The sequence below is a fragment of the Hyperolius riggenbachi genome, chromosome 7 (assembly GCF_040937935.1).
Source record: "Hyperolius riggenbachi isolate aHypRig1 chromosome 7, aHypRig1.pri, whole genome shotgun sequence".
NCBI classification, from domain to species: domain Eukaryota; kingdom Metazoa; phylum Chordata; class Amphibia; order Anura; family Hyperoliidae; genus Hyperolius; species Hyperolius riggenbachi.
In genome coordinates, this window is record NC_090652.1 from 147,028 (window position 1) to 164,732 (window position 17,705).

General features: G+C 48.2%; 1 protein-coding gene across 3 annotated transcripts in view; it reads left to right on the forward strand.

The window, feature by feature from the left end:
• Positions 1 to 9,579, forward strand: part of JMJD8 (jumonji domain containing 8) — a 93,582-nt gene extending 84,003 nt beyond the window's left edge. For 2 of the 3 annotated variants that reach the window (XM_068246403.1, XM_068246404.1), the window contains exon 9: positions 8,124 to 9,579. In XM_068246403.1, coding sequence (XP_068102504.1) covers positions 8,124 to 8,204 — 81 coding nt within the window. In that variant the 3' untranslated portion in view covers positions 8,205 to 9,579. The remainder of the gene's footprint in view (positions 1 to 8,123) is intronic. The other variant, XR_011022911.1, reaches the window with a different exon arrangement.
• The last annotated feature ends 8,126 nt before the right edge of the window (positions 9,580 to 17,705 follow it).

Below are 17,705 nucleotides of genomic sequence, written 5' to 3' on the forward strand. Positions count from 1 at the left end.
AGCCGACATCTACAGCAATCTTCTCTGTGGCCAGGTGGCCACTAATGATCCAATCTTTTTCATCCAATCTTACCATTTCCATGTAGTATAAGATAACTGCCTGAAGTATCCATTCAGTATATTCACTCAATTTACCCTTATACTACATAGATTTGGTAAGATTGGATGAAAAAGATTGGATGAATAGTGGCCAGGTGGCTGACTCACCGATCTGTGAAATAGACAGTGTGAACTACAGCACCAAGGACAAAATAGTGGTCTTTAAAGATGTATAAATCTCTGGGCCCTACCTGAGCCATGACTCTGTACAGTGCTGCAGATCACTGACATCTTCTGCAGCGCTGTACAGAGTATATAGTCATATCACTGACAGTCCCCAGAGGAGCTCACACTCTAATCCTACCATAGTCATACTGTAATGTCCTACCATATTATTATTATGTATTTATATAGCACTGACATCTTCTGCAGCACATTACAGAATACATAGTCATGTCACTGACTGTCCTCAGAGGAGCTCACACTCTAATCCTACCATAGTCATAGTCTAATGTCCTACCATATTATTATTATGTATTTATATAGCACTGACATCTCCTGCAGCACATTACAGAGTACATAGTCATGTCACTGACTGTCCTCAGAGGAGCTCACACTCTAATCCTACCATAATCATAGTCTAATGTCCTACCATATTATTATTATGTATTTATATAGCACTGCCATCTTCTGCAGCACATTACAGAGTACATAGTCATGTCACTGACTGTCCTCAGAGGAGCTCACAATCTAATCCTACCATAGTCATTGTGTAATGTCCTACCATATTATTATTATGTATTTATATAGCACTGACATCTCTAGCACATTACAGAGTACATAGTCATGTCACTGACTGTCCTCAGAGGAGCTTACACTCTAATCCTACCATAGTCATAGTCTAATGTCCTACCATATTATTATTATGTATGTATATAGCACTGACATCTTCTGCAGCACATTACAGAGTACATAGTCATGTCACTGACTGTCCTCAGAGGAGCTCACAATCGAATCCTGCCATAGTCATAGTCTAATGTCCTACCATATTATTATTATGTATTTATATAGCACTGACATCTTCTGCAGCACTTTAAAGAGTACATAGTCATGCCACTGACTGTCCTCAGAGGAGCTCACACTCTAATCCTACCATAGTCATAGTCTAATGTCCTGCCATATTATTATTATGTATTTAGATAGCACTGACATCTTCTGCAGCACTGTACAGAGTACATAGTCATGTCACTGACTGTCCTCAGAGGAGCTCACACTCTAATCCTACCATAGTCATAGTTTAATGTCCTCTCATATTATTATTATGTATTTATATAGCACTGACATCTTCTGCAGCACTTTACAGAGTACGTCTAATCCTGCCATAGTCATAGTCTAATGTCCTACCATATTATTATGTATTTATATAGCACTGACATCTTCTGCAGCACATTACAGAGTACATAGTCATGCCACTGACTGTCCTCAGAGGAGCTCACACTCTAATCCTACCATAGTCATAGTCTAATGCCCTACCATATTATTATTATTTATTTACATAGCACTGACATTTTCTACAGCACTTTACAGAGTACATAGTCATTGACTCTGTGGCTTCATTCTCTACGGTCTACAGACGCCGGGCCCTTCAACAACCCTGGCTTAACAAGGAGATCAAACTACTAAAACGCCACTCCCAGATAGCAGAACGGCTTTGGCAAAAAAAAAGATTTTCCTGAGCACTTCCACAGTTACAAGAGGTTTTGCACACACTCAGACAAGCCCTCTCAGCAGCCAAACATTCATACTTCTCCTCACTAATCTCTTTACAGTCCCACAACCCTAAACTACACTTTGCTACATTAAACTCCCTCCTCCGACCCCCACCTCCACCTCCCACTCCCTGCATCTCAGCTGAGAACTTTGTCTCCTTCTTTAGTGGCAAAATCACCAACATCAGAAAAAGCTTTAAAGGGGAACTGAAGTAAGAGGTATACGGAGGCTGCCATATTTATTTACTTTTAATCAATACCAGTTGCCTGGAAGCCCTGATGGTCTATTTCTCTGCAGTAGTATCTGAATAACACCAGAAACAAGCATGCAGCTAGTCTTGTCAGATCTGACTTTAAAATCTGAAACACCCGATCTGCTGCATGCTTGTTCGGGGGCTATGGCTAAATGTATTAGAGGCAGAGGATTAGCAGGAGGGCCTGGCAACTGGCATTGTTTAGATGGAAATAAATATGGCAGCCTCCATATACCTCTCTCTTCAGTGCCCCTTTAACCAGCAGCCTCCTCTCTCTATACACACCTCTAAACTTACATCCTCCCTTACAACCTTCTCACCACTATCTGAACTGATTGTCTCCTCTCTAATCTCTAAATCACTCCCCACTACATGGACCCCTCGACACCATGCCTTCCCACATCATTACTCACTTATCCTCTACCATCTCACCTGCCTTAAAGGGGAACTGTAGTGAGTGGATATGGAGGCTGCCATGTTTATTTCCTTTTAAGCAATACCAGTTGCCTGACTCTCCTGCTGATCCTCTGCCTCTAATACTTTTAGCCATAGCCCCCGAACAAGCATGCAGCAGATCAGGTGTTTCAGACTTTAAAGTCAGATCTGACAAGACTAGCTGCATGCTTGTTTCTGGTGTTATTCAGATACTACTGCAGAGAAATAGATCAGCAGGGCTGCCAGGCAACTGGTATTGATTAAAAGGAAATAAATATGGCAGCCTCCGTATACCTCTTACTTCAGTTCCCCTCTTCAACCTTTCTCTCACCAGAGGCATTGTTCCATTCACACTCAAACAAGCCCTCATAACACCTATACTTGAAAACCTTCTCTTGACCCCTCTTCCCTGCCCAACTACCGCCCTATTTCTCTTTTCCCCTTCTCTTCTAAAGTACTTGAGTGCCACCTCAACACAGATTTAGTCCGTCACTCTCTGTTTGATGACCTCCAATCTGGATTCCGCCCCAGCCACTCAACGAAACTGCTGTACTTAAAGTAACCAATGACCTGGCAATTGCTAAATCTAAAGGCATCTACTCGATCCTCATCCTCCTAGACCTCTCCTCCACTTTTGACACAGTGTACCATCCTCTCCTTCTCCAAATCCTCTCCACCATGGGCATTCAGGGTCTTGCCCTTTTCTAGCTTTCCTCTTATCTCACAGATAGGACCTTCAGAGTCGCCCACTGTCACTCCCCTCACTGGCTGCCAGTCACACCTCATCCACCTCTCCTCCTGCTTCTCCAGCCCTATCCCCCTCTGTCACTCCCTTCACTGGCTGCCAATCACACCTCATCCACCTCTCCTCCCGCTTTCTCCAGCCCTATCCCCCCTGTCACTCCTTTCACTGGCTGCCAATCACACCTCATCCACCTCTCCTCCCGCTTCTCCAGCCCTATCCCCCTCTGTCACTCCCTTCACTGGCTGCCAATCACACCTCATCCACCTCTCCTCCCGCTTCTCCATCCCTATCCCCCCCTGTCACTCCCCTCACTGGCTGCCAGTCACACCTCATCCACCTCTCCTCCCACTTCTCCAGCCCAATCCCCCTCTGTCACTCCCTTCACTGGCTGCCAATCACACCTCATCCACCTCTCCTCCCGCTTTCTCCAGCCCTATCCCCCCTGTCACTCCCCTCACTGGCTGCCAATCACACCTCATCCACCTTTCCTCCCGCTTCTCCAGCCCTATCCCCCTCTGTCACTCCCTTCACTGGCTGCCAATCACACCTCATCCACCTCTCCTCCCGCTTCTCCATCCCTATCCCCCCCTGTCACTCCCCTCACTGGCTGCCAGTCACACCTCATCCACCTCTCCTCCCACTTCTCCAGCCCAATCCCCCTCTGTCACTCCCTTCACTGGCTGCCAGTCACACCTCATCCACCTCTCCTCCCGCTTCTCCAGCCCAATCCCCCTCTGTCACTCCCTTCACTGACTGCCAGTCACACCTCATCCACCTCTCCTCCTGCTTCTCCAGCCCTATCCCCCTCTGTCACTCCCTTCACTGGCTGCCAATCACACCTCATCCACCTCTCCTCCCGCTTCTCCAGCCCTATCCCCCTCTGTCACTCCCTTCACTGGCTGCCAATCACACCTCTCCTCCTGCTTCTCCAGCCCTACCCCCATCTGTCACTCCCTTCACTGGCTGCCAATCACACCTCATCCACCTCTCCTCCTGCTTCTCCAGCCCTACCCCCATCTGTCACTCCCTTCACTGGCTGCCCATCACACCTCATCCACCTCTCCTCCCACTTCTCCAGCCCTATCCCCCTCTGTCACTCCCCTCACTGGCTGCCAATCACACCTCATCCACCTCTCCTCCTGCTTCTACAGCCCTACCCCCTCTGTCACTCCCTTCACTGACTGCCAGTCACACCTCATGCACCTTTCCTCCCGCTTCTCCAGCCCAATCCCCCTTTGTCACTCCCTTCACTTGCTGCCAATCACACCTCATCCACCTCTCCTCCCGCTTCTCCAGCCCTATCCCCCCCTGTCACTCCCCTCACTGGCTGCCAGTCACACCTCATCCACCTCTCCTCCTGCTTCTCCAGCCCTATCCCCCTCTGTCACTCCCTTCACTGGCTGCCAATCACACCTCATCCACCTCTCCTCCCGCTTCTCCAGCCCTATCCCCCCCTGTCACTCCCCTCACTGGCTGCCAGTCACACCTCATCCACCTCTCCTCCTGCTTCTCCAGCCCTACCCCCTCTGTCACTCCCTTCACTGGCTGCCAATTACACCTCATGCACCTCTCCTCCCGCTTCTCCAGCCCTATCCCCCTCTGTCACTCCCTTCACTTGCTGCCAATCACACCTCATTCACCTCTCCTCCCGCTTCTCCAGCCCTATCCCCCCCTGTCACTCCCCTCACTGGCTGCCAGTCACACCTCATCCACCTCTCCTCCTGCTTCTCCAGCCCTATCCCCCTCTGTCACTCCCTTCACTGGCTGCCAATCACACCTCATCCACCTCTCCTCCCGCTTCTCCAGCCCAATCCCCCTCTGTCCTTCCCCTCACTGGCTGCCAATCACACCTCATCCACCTCTCCTCCTGCTTCTCCAGCCCTTCCCCCTCTGTCACTCCCTTCACTGGCTGCCAGTCACACCTCATCCACCTCTCCACCCGCTTCTCCAGCCCAATCCCCCTCTGTCCTTCCCCTCACTGGCTGCCAATCACACCTCATCCACCTCTTCTCCTGCTTCTCCAGCCCTTCCCCCTCTGTCACTCCCTTCACTGGCTGCCAATCACACCTCATCCACCTCTCCTCCTGCTTCTCCAGCCCTTCCCCCTCTGTCACTCCCCTCACTGGCTGCCAGTCACACCTCATCCACCTCTCCTCCCGCTTCTCCAGCCCTATCCCCCTCTGTCACTCCCTTCACTGGCTGCCAGTCACACCTCATCCACCTCTCCTCGTGCTTCTCCAGCCCTATCCCCCTCTGTCACTCCCTTCACTGCCTGCCAATCACACCTCATCCACCTCTCCTCCCACTTCTCCAGTCCTATCCCCCTCTGTCACTCCCCTCACCGGCTGCCAGTCACACCTCATCCACCTCTCCTCCCACTTCTCCAGTCCTATCCCCCTCTGTCACTCCCTTCACTGGCTGCCAATCACACCTCATCCACCTCTCCTCCCGCTTCTCCAGCCCAATCCCCCTCTGTCCTTCCCCTCACTGGCTGCCAGTCACACCTCATGCACCTTTCCTCCCGCTTCTCCAGCCCTATCCCCCTCTGTCACTCCCTTCACTGGCTGCCAATCACACCTCATCCACCTCTCCTCCCGCTTCTCCAGCCCAATCCCCCCCTGTCACTCCCCTCACTGGCTGCCAGTCACACCTCATCCACCTCTCCTCCCGCTTCTCCAGCCCTATCCCCCTCTGTCACTCCCTTCACTGGCTGCCAATCACACCTCATCCACCTCTCCTCCCACTTCTCCAGCCCAATCCCCCTCTGTCACTCCCTTCACTGGCTGCCAATCACACCTCATCCACCTCTCCTCCTGCTTCTCCAGCCTTATCCCCCTCTGTCACTCCCTTCACTGGCTGCCAGTCACACCTCATCCACCTCTCCTCCCCCTTCTCCAGCCCTATCCCCCTCTGTCACTCCCTTCACTTGCTGCCAGTCACACCTCATCCACCTCTCCTCCCCCTTCTCCAGCCCTATCCCCCTCTGTCACTCCCTTCACTGGCTGCCAGTCACACCTCACCCACCTCTCCTCCCCCTTCTCCAGCCTTATCCCCCTCTGTCACTCCCTTCACTGGCTGCCTGTCACACCTCATCCACCTCTCCTCCTGCTTCTCCAGCCCTATCCCCCTCTGTCACTCCCCTCACTGGCTGCCAGTCACACCTCATCCACCTCTCCTCCCGCTTCTCCAGCCCAATCCCCCTCTGTCCTTCCCCTCACTGGCTGCCAGTCACACCTCATGCACCTTTCCTCCCGCTTCTCCAACCCTATCCCCCTCTGTCACTCCCTTCACTGGCTGCCAGTCACACCTCATCCACCTCTCCTCCCGCTTCTCCAGCCCAATCCCCCTCTGTCACTCCCTTCACTGGCTGCCAGTCACACCTCATCCACCTCTCCTCCCGCTTCTCCAGCCCTATCCCCCTCTGTCACTCCCTTCACTGGCTACCAGTCACACCTCATCCACTTCTCCTCCCACTTCTCCAGCCCTATCCCCCTCTGTCACTCCCTTCACTGGCTGCCAGTCACACCTCATCCACCTCTCCTCCCGCTTCTCCAGCCCAATCCCCCTCTGTCCTTCCCCTCACTGGCTGCCGGTCACACCTCATCCACCTCTCCTCCCGCTTCTCCAGCCCTATCCCCCTCTGTCCTTCCCCTCACTGGCTGCCAATCACACCTCATCCACCTCTCCTCCCGCTTCTCCAGCCCTTCCCCCTCTGTCACTCCCTTCACTGGCTGCCAGTCACACCTCATCCACCTCTCCTCTCGCTTCTCCAGCCCTTCCCCCTCTGTCACTCCCTTCACTGGCTGCCAGTCACACCTCATCCACCTCTCCACCCGCTTCTCCAGCCCAATCCCCCTCTGTCACTCCCCTCACTGGCTGCCAGTCACACCTCATCCACCTCTCCTCCCGCTTCTCCAGCCCAATCCCCCCCTGTCACTCCCTTCACTGGCTGCCAATCACACCTCATCCACCTCTCCTCCCGCTTCTCCAGCCCAATCCCCCTCTGTCCTTCCCCTCACTGGCTGCCAATCACACCTCATCCACCTCTCCTCCTGCTTCTCCAGCCCTATCCCCCTCTGTCACTCCCTTCACTGGCTGCCAATCACACCTCATCCACCTCTCCTCTCGCTTCTCCAGCCCTTCCCCCTCTGTCACTCCCTTCACTGGCTTCCAGTCACACCTCATCCACCTCTCCACCCGCTTCTCCAGCCCAATCCCCCTCTGTCACTCCCTTCACTGGCTGCCAGTCACACCTCATCCACCTCTCCTCCCGCTTCTCCAGCCTTATTCCCCTCTGTCACTCCCTTCACTGGCTGCCTGTCACACCTCATCCACCTCTCCTCCTGCTTCTCCAGCCCTATCCCCCTCTGTCACTCCCTTCACTGGCTGCCAGTCACACCTCATCCACCTCTCCTCCTGCTTCTCCAGCCCTATCCCCCTCTGTCACTCCCTTCACTGGCTGCCAATCACACCTCATCCACCTCTCCTCCCACTTATCCAGCCCTATACCCCTCTGTCACTCCCTTCACTGGCTGCCAATCACACCTCATCCATGTCTTTCTCTCTGGTCACCTGTTCTCACTCCTGCTTACAAGACTTTTCTCAACCCTCTCCCTATACATATCCGCCACTCACCCACACTTACTATTTTTAGGGGCAATTTGAAAACTCACCTTTTCAGGCAAGCATACTCTCCTACCTAGGACACTGCCCACTGACCACCATTTCTACCACTCCACATATAGCTTCCCCTTACCTACCGTCCTATACCTTAAATGTTTAGACTGTAAGGCCTTTTGGCCAGGGCTCTCCTCCCCTTTTGTCTCACAATGCTGTGTAATGGGTGTACATTGAAGTAAAGCTGTCTTTGGGTCTCCGCAGGTCCTGTTCTTTCCTGACCGCTGGTGGCACGCTACCCTGAACCTGGACACTAGTGTCTTCATCTCCACATTCCTTGGATAAATGGACGTTTGTCTCTCTAACATTGTACAATATCCTCAGGGAACATAAAGTGACAGCGGGTGATGGGCAGCTGGTCAGGCTGAAGACAGCGGTGTCCGTGTCTAAGGACTTCACACGCTGCAAACAGCTAAGTGATCCTGAAAACTGGCCTGGATTTCTGGCCCAGGAAAAGGTGTCTGCTAATAGACAAGTACAGAAAGAACAATCGGTACCAAGAAATCTGGAGGTTTCACCTATTGAGCAAAACAAGGATTCTAATTATTTCCCACTCCCGAAACCCAAACCTTCAAGAATCAACCTCAGTGCAAACAGTGAGCATCACACACAGATACCAGCATTCCTCCTCAGCTGGGTCATATCAGAACACACAAGGACTGCTGAGCAGTTAGAGAAGGACAGACAGTTGCTGGCTGTCTTGACAGTTGGCACACTGGGACGGTTGGGTGCGGTCATAGAGCCAGCGTATAGTATTGGTCATTTTGGCTCGGTGGTGCAAGTTGGAATGTGTAGTGATTGTATAGCCAATACTTAAATATTGGCTACGGTGTATAACCAATATCCAGTACTCACCTAAACGACGCCCAAGTGCCAGTGCCTGACCATGGAAGACAACAGACCGGGAGCATCAGTTCCGGTTAGCGGTTCAGAACGATTTCAGGAGGGTTGAGGTGGCCACACACAAGGTTACAACCAAATCATTTGACTTTATCGCAAGTCAATGAAAACAATTGTTTGTTTGAGAATATCAAATGTATGTGTTTTTTTTTAGCTTGTTTGGTTTGTTTTGTGCGTTTATGAGAATTTTTTTTTTTTTAGAAGTTTGATTGGAATTGCTGGTCGGGAAGGGTTGAAAAATCAGATCAGTTTGTCCAGAAATTGCATGGTGTGTGGTTGGTTGTATGAAAATTATACAACCAAAAAAACTGAATGGTTAAATTTAAAATGAAGAAACTTTATAAGAAGTAGGAGTTAAACGCTCGCAGTGATCACCATGAAATCTGCTCCTGATTGGCTCACAGAGCTCTGCCGTCATAGAGACGGCAGGGTGGGCGGGAGAGCAGCGCGAATGGCGAGAGGGATGGGGCCGTGCAGTGTGGCTTCAGTGAGTCCTGTTCTTTGCACCAGCAGTCTCTGGTCCTCAAGTGGTTAATAAGGTCTGATATGACCCAGGCAAGTGGTGAAGCATTTCGTGTGTGATAAATGCAGGCCAGTGTTGTCTGATTATCGGTCGGGTCCACAGCTCTGATCCGGCTCCACAATGCAAGGGACATAGAATGGTTTCATCCCGATTCCCAGTGACATCTCACGTGTATTTATATTTCACTGCAAATGTCATTATTTTATCATTCTATATAATAAAATGGTCTAATTTTTATTCAGTGAATTTCATTTATTACACATTTATACTGAAATTCTAAGAAGAATTCAGTGGCTGCGGTGGCCGGGCAGTGTATGGTAACGGAACCAACTAGGGGGAATGCGTTACTGGATCTGATCATTTCTAATAGACCAGATAATGTATCAAATGTGCAGGTTCAAGAACATTTGGGAAATAGTGATCACAACATGATAACGTTTGATCTGGTGACTGATAGGCCACGGGGCAGCGGGACCACTAAAACTATGAATTTTAGAAAAGCAAAGTTCTATCAACTCAGGCAGGCACTAAGTTTGGTGAACTGGGATAATGTACTACAAGGGGAAGACACTGAAGGGAAAGGGCAAGCTTTTAAACTTATACTCAATCAATATTGTAGTATGTATATCCCATATGGAAACAAAATGTCTAGGAATAAAAAAAGGCCTCTATGGATGAATAGAAAGGTTAGGGATAAAATGAAGAGGAAAAATAAAGCCTATAAGGTCCTAAAACAGGAGGGGACCGAGGCTGCACTAAGCAATTATAAGGAGTGCAATAAAAATTGTAAAAAAGAAATTAGGCAGGCAAAGATTGAAGCTGAAAATCAAATCGCTAGGGATATCAAATCTAACCCAAAGAAGTGTTAAGCCTCATCTACACGGGCTCGATTAGCCGCCGGATCGCCGCGCCGCATTAGATTACCCGCTCGTCCCCGCCGGCGCCGCTTATCTTCCGCTCGATTCCCTGCCATTGTCCCCTCGCGGGGAACGAGCAGGGAATCGGCGGAAGCAAGATCCGTCCTGTCGGATCTTATCAATCGAGCCGCATCAGCGGCTCGATTGATAAGGAACATCGCGGCCGCATCTACGCGTGTAGATGCGGCTTTACAAGTACATCAACTTTAAAAAAAGAAAGGTTGACTGTATAGGACTCCTAAAGGATGAGGGTGGGAACTCAATGGTGGATGACCAAGGTAAGGCAGAGTTATTAAATGTTTTCTTTGCTTCTGTCTTCACAAGGGAAACAGCACTGTTGCAAATTACAGAGGCAGAAGAGTCTCAATCTTTTAACTGTAATATTAACTACTTAACGCAGGAAGAAGTGAGGGCAAGACTAAATAAAGTCAAAACTTATAAGGCACCTGGCCCGGATGGCATGCATCCTCGGGTCCTAAGGGAATTAAGTTCAGTTATCAATAAACCCCTTTTTCTCAGCATCAACATGGGTTTACTAAGGACAGGGCTGAGGTCTTGTTTGACTAACATGCTCAGCTTTTATGAGGTAGTGAATGCTAGTGTGGATATTGGGAACGCTGTAGATGTGATATACTTGGACTTTGCAAAGGCCTTTGACACTGTTCCCCACAAAACTCTGGTGCAAAAGTTGAGGATGCAAGGACTGGGGAAGAGTCTGTGTGCATGGATAGGGAACTGGCTAATGGACAGAAAACAAAGAGTTGTGGTCAATGGATCATACTCACTATTGGAGACTGTTAGCAGTGGGGTCCCACAGGGGTCTGTACTGGGTCCAGTGCTCTTCAATTTATTTATTAATGACCTAGTGGATGCAGTAGTGAGCAATGTTGCTATTTTTGCAGATGATACAAAATTGTGCAGAATCATCAACTCTCAGAAAGATAGTGTCATATTGCAACAGGATCTGGATAGGATGGCTATATGGGCACATACATGGCTGATGAAATTCAATGTTGACAAATTTAACATTATTGGTCGTACCAATGGTCTAGCACAGTGATCTGCAAACTTGGCTCTCCAGCTGTTAAATAACTACAAGTCCCACAATGTATTGCGGGAGTCTGACAGCCACATTCATGATTCATAAAGGCAAATGCATTGTGGGACTTGTAGTTCCTTAACAGCTGGAGAGCCAAGTTTGCAGATCACTGATCTAGCACCATACAAAATAAACAGTTGGGGACATCAGACTTGGAGAAGGACTTAGGAGTACTCATCAACAACAAGTTCAATAATCGTACTCAATGCCAAGCCGCTGCAGCTAAAGCTAATAACATTTTAGGATGCAATAAAAGGGAAAGAAAAACTTGGAATGCTAGCATAATATTGCCCGTTTAACAGCTTCACTACTGAGGGGGTTTTACCCCTTGAGCACCAGAGCATTTTTCACCTGTCAGCGCTCCTTCCCAGCATTTGCCAATAACTTTATCAATACTTATCACAATTAAATGAACTATATCTTGTTCTTTTTGCCACCAATTAGGCTTTCTTTGGGTGGGACATTATGCCAAGAATTATTTTATTCTAAATGTTTTTTAACGGGAAAATAGGAAAAAGTTGGAAAATTATTTTTGTTTTCGGCCACTATGTAATTTATTTGCTCATTAGTATCGGTTATTACACCATTGAAATTATGTCCCTATCACATTGTCTGGCGCCAATATTTTATTTGCAAATGAAGGTGAAATAAATAATAATAATAATAGGTGGCTTACCTCAATAATGACACACAAGTTTAATCACGCACAGGCAATGCGTTTCGTGTGTCTAACGCCCACTTCCTCAGGCCACATACATTGCCAGAGATGTATCTGCACTGTATTTGGCTCGAGGAAGCGGGAGTTAGTCCCATGAAACGCGTTGCTTGTGTGTGATTAAAGTGAACCTCTGGACTAAAAATCTATTCAGCAGAACTGAAAAGGCTTGGTGTTTCTTTAACAGTTTCACAGCATCAGGACTTTGTTTTTCTTACCAAAGCATCATTTTTAGCTGCATTTTTAGCTAAGCTCCACCCATCAAGGAAAAAAGCCTGGGCTTTTTTTCCCTGATGCTGTGCAGAGCATGATGGGATTTCCTATGTTGTTATTCACGTTGCCTAGCAACTGGGAGAGGTGCTCAGGACACAGGGCAGTTGGAACTGTGTCTCATGCTCCCTGTCACCTCCTTTAAACCAAAAAGATGGCTGCCATCCTGAAATCAAACATTTGTCTGTTCTTTTAAAAGTGTGGGTAAGAGATTATATTACCTATTTTAATTAACATAACTAATGTAACTTAAAGAGACTCTGTAACAAATTTTTCAGCCTTAGTTCTTCTATCCTATAAGTTCCTATGCCTGTTCTAATGTGCTCTGGCTTACTGCAGCCTTTCCTAATTGCACTGTCTCTGTAATAAATCTTATCTCATTTCCTCTGTCATGTCTGTTGGGCTAAGGCTTGAATGTGTGGAATGTGCAGGGCTGCTTGTGATTGGATAGAAGCGATACACACCCTCTGCAGGCCCCCTGCACACTCTGTATGACTCACACACTCTGTTTATGTGAGCCTAGCACAAGCTGGTTAGTTTGTTTGTAAACACTGCCTAAAACTGTTAATTTTAACACACGTGTGGAACTCCAGGCCTGGAGGGCCAGATCCATGCCAGTGCTTAGGATGAACTGAGGAAGAGAGGAATGTGTTCTACCTGATGGACCACGCCTGCTGCACTCCACATAGAGCTCCAGGCAGTGACTACGAGTCAGACTCGGGGTTACTGCTCCTGGCTGAGCTTCCGGCAGTGACCCTGAGCCTGACTCAGGATTACTGCCAGGGAGGTTAAATACGTTTCTGCAGGCCACGCTCCAGGCTGTGGGTGAGGTCATCCCAACTAAGATCCACCCCTGCCCAGTAGAACACCACGCCCCTGCTCAGTAGCACACCACGCCCCTGCACAGTAGCACAAAGCCGCTCATGCACGACTTTTTTTCCCCAATACTTTGGGCCCATTAGTTCCAATTGCTATTTATCTCTGTAGTATGTCCAGTAAAATATAGTGGGTCAGTGATTTAGAAATCATTGCTGTAATGATATCCGCAGTGTGATGGGACACAGGACATGGAAGCCACGTTGTGTGACCTCATGTGGAATCCTTGTTGGTCACACATGATGTCTGCTGTGTGCGTTCTACATTCTATTTCAGTTGGAGAGAGCGCTGGACATTCGTCTACTATGCAGAGAGTAAAAGTTCGCATCTTCTTTGAAGTCTGCCTACAATGACATTTACTCACAACACCTAGCCAGCCACCACTCAATACCCCACGAGAATGAGGAAGCCGGCCCTTAGTCAGTGCTAAAGGGAGGCTGAAGCTCATTGTAAAATAAGAATCAGATACTCAGCTAAGGAGAGGGATGGCTCTGGGTCCTATAGAGCATTCCCGATCTCCTGCCGGTTTCCTCATTCCCCTGCAGGCTCCCCCATTACTAGTCCATGACCTATTGCTTGTGCTCTGCTCTCTTCTGCGTTGGGGAGACTTCGGTAGTCTTCAGAAGCACTCGGGCTTCCGAAGATGGGCCGCTCCTTATTGTGCACGTGTGAGCGCCCTCTCTGGGCGTGTGCGCAGTACAGAGCCACCGGTCACCAGACTGCTGAAGCCTCCCGCGGTGTGAGATTCTAACGGTGCTGCCTGCAGGGGAACGGGAAGACTGGCTCTATAGGATCCAGAGCCTTCCATCTCCTTAGGTGAGTAGCTGGCTTTATTTTAGAATTTGCTTCAGACTTGCTTAAAGGGAACCTGAAGTGAAAATGATATGGAGGCTGCCATATTTATTTGCTTTTATACAATACCAATTGCCTGGCAGCCCTGCTTCTCTATTTGGCTGCTGTAGTGTCTGAATCACACCAGAACCAAGCATGCAGCTAATCTAATCAGATCTGACAATAATGTCAGACACACCTGATCTGCTGCATGCTTGTTCAGGGGCTGTGGCTAAAAGTTATTACATGCAGAGGATGAGCATCACTGCCAGGCAACTGGTATTACTTAAAAGGAAATAAATATGGCAGCCTCCATATCCCTCTCAGTTCAGGTATGCTTGAAGCTAGTATCATGCAAGCACCTTGAGCAGTGTGTGGAATAAGGAAGCAGCATAAACATATGACTGGAGCGAGTGGTGTGGTGGAGACAGAGAGCTGGGTGCCTGTAGTTTCTAGGCTGCAATTCAACAACTTAGAAGCATTTCCACAAGACTTTGTTTTCCTAGCCTGGAGCTACATTCCGGGCTGTAAGATAGATGCACATAGGAGGAGTACAGGTATCTGTCCGATGATAGTGTTAGGCTACATTCCGGGCTATAAACCAGGCGCTCATAGGATGAGTACAGCTATCTGTCCGGTGATAGTGTGATACTACACTCCGGGCTGTAAAATAGATGGTCATAGGATGAGAACAGCTATCTGTCCGGTGATAGTGTGATGCTACATTCTGGGCTATAAGATAGATGGTCATAGGATGAGTACAGCTATCTGTCCGGTGATAGTGTGATGCTACATTCTGGGCTATAAAACAGGCGCTCATAGGATGAGAACAGCTATCTGTCCGGTGATAGTGTGATGCTACATTCTGGGCTGTAAGATAGATGCACATAGGATGAGTACAGCTATCTGTCCGGTGATAGTGTGATGCTACATTCTGGGCTATAAAACAGGCGCTCATAGGATGAGAACAGCTATCTGTCCGGTGATAGTGTGATGCTACATTCTGGGCTGTAAGATAGATGCACATAGGATGAGTACAGCTATCTGTCCGGTGATAGTGTGATGCTACATTCTGGGCTATAAAACAGGCGCTCATAGGATGAGAACAGCTATCTGTCCGGTGATAGTGTGATGCTACATTCTGGGCTGTAAGATAGATGCACATAGGATGAGTACAGCTATCTGTCCGGTGATAGTGTGATGCTACATTCTGGGCTATAAGATAGATGGTCATAGGATGAGTACAGCTATCTGTCCGGTGATAGTGTGATGCTACATTCTGGGCTATAAAACAGGCGCTCATAGGATGAGTACAGCTATCTGTCCGGTGATAGTGTGATACTACACTCTGGGCTGTAAGATAGATGGTCATAGGATGAGAACAGCTATCTGTCCGGTGATAGTGTGATACTACACTCTGGGCTGTAAGATAGATGGTCATAGGATGAGAACAGCTATCTGTCCGGTGATAGTGTGATGCTACATTCTGGGCTATAAGATAGATGGTCATAGGATGAGAACAGCTATCTGTCCGGTGATAGTGTGATGCTACATTCTGGGCTGTAAGATAGATGCACATAGGATGAGTACAGCTATCTGTCCGGTGATAGTGTGATGCTACATTCTGGGCTATAAAACAGGCGCTCATAGGATGAGAACAGCTATCTGTCCGGTGATAGTGTGATGCTACATTCTGGGCTGTAAGATAGATGCACATAGGATGAGTACAGCTATCTGTCCGGTGATAGTGTGATGCTACATTCTGGGCTATAAAACAGGCGCTCATAGGATGAGAACAGCTATCTGTCCGGTGATAGTGTGATGCTACATTCTGGGCTGTAAGATAGATGCACATAGGATGAGTACAGCTATCTGTCTGGTGATAGTGTGATGCTACATTCTGGGCTATAAAACAGGCGCTCATAGGATGAGAACAGCTATCTGTCCGGTGATAGTGTGATGCTACATTCTGGGCTGTAAGATAGATGCACATAGGATGAGTACAGCTATCTGTCCGGTGATAGTGTGATGCTACATTCTGGGCTATAAGATAGATGGTCATAGGATGAGTACAGCTATCTGTCCGGTGATAGTGTGATGCTACATTCTGGGCTATAAAACAGGCGCTCATAGGATGAGTACAGCTATCTGTCCGGTGATAGTGTGATACTACACTCTGGGCTGTAAGATAGATGGTCATAGGATGAGAACAGCTATCTGTCCGGTGATAGTGTGATACTACACTCTGGGCTGTAAGATAGATGGTCATAGGATGAGAACAGCTATCTGTCCGGTGATAGTGTGATGCTACATTCTGGGCTATAAGATAGATGGTCATAGGATGAGAACAGCTATCTGTCCGGTGATAGTGTGATGCTACATTCTGGGCTGTAAGATAGATGCACATAGGATGAGTACAGCTATCTGTCCGGTGATAGTGTGATGCTACATTCTGGGCTATAAAACAGGCGCTCATAGGATGAGAACAGCTATCTGTCCGGTGATAGTGTGATACTACACTCTGGGCTGTAAGATAGATGGTCATAGGATGAGAACAGCTATCTGTCCGGTGATAGTGTGATACTACATTCTGGGCTATAAGATAGATGGTCATAGGATGAGTACAGCTATCTGTCTGGTGATAGTGTGATGCTACATTCTGGGCTATAAACCAGGCGCTCATAGGATGAGTACAGCTATCTGTCCGGTGATAGTGTGATACTACACTCTGGGCTATAAAACAGGCGCTCATAGGATGAGAACAGCTATCTGTCCGGTGATAGTGTGATACTACATTCCGGGCTATAAGATAGATGGTCATAGGATGAGTACAGCGATCTGTCCGGTGATAGTGTGATGCTACATTCTGGGCTATAAGATAGATGGTCATAGGAGGAGTACAGCTATCTGTCCGGTGATAGTGTGATGCTACATTCTGGGCTATAAGATAGATGGTCATAGGATGAGTACAGCTATCTGTCCGGTGATAGTGTGATGCTACATTCTGGGCTATAAACCGGGCGCTCATAGGATGAGTACAGCGATCTGTCCGGTGATAGTGATGCTAGGATATCTCCCGCACCAGGAATTAAGCATTACACAGGGTAACCTTTATTTCTGTTTTGTTCCCTTCTATTTTATAAGCAAATGTCTTGTTGTGTCTCTTGTCATTTTTATGTTTGTTTTGGTAAATATTTTTGTATATATTATATAGCCTTGAATATAAGTCGACCTCATGTATAAGTCGACTCCAACATTTTACTCTCTTAAAGGGAACCTATACTGAGAAGGATATGGAGGTTTCCTTTTCAAACAATACCAGTTGCCTGGCAGTCCTGCTGATCTCTTTGGCTGCAGTAGTGGCTGAATCACACACCTGAAACAAGCATGCAGCCAATCCAATCTGACTTCAGTCACCTGATCTGCTGCATGCTTGTTCAGGGGCTGTGGTTAAACGTATTAGAGACACAGGATCAGCAGGAGAGTCAGGCAACTGGAAAAATCCATATCCTTCTCTGTTTAGGTTCCCTCTAAGCTGGAATTTTTATTGACTCAAGTATAAGTCTACCCAGCAAAGGTAATGGCTGCACGTGGAGACCAGGTGGGGTTAAGGACTTCACTGGCTTAAGTATTGCAGCCATTAACCCCTCCTGCC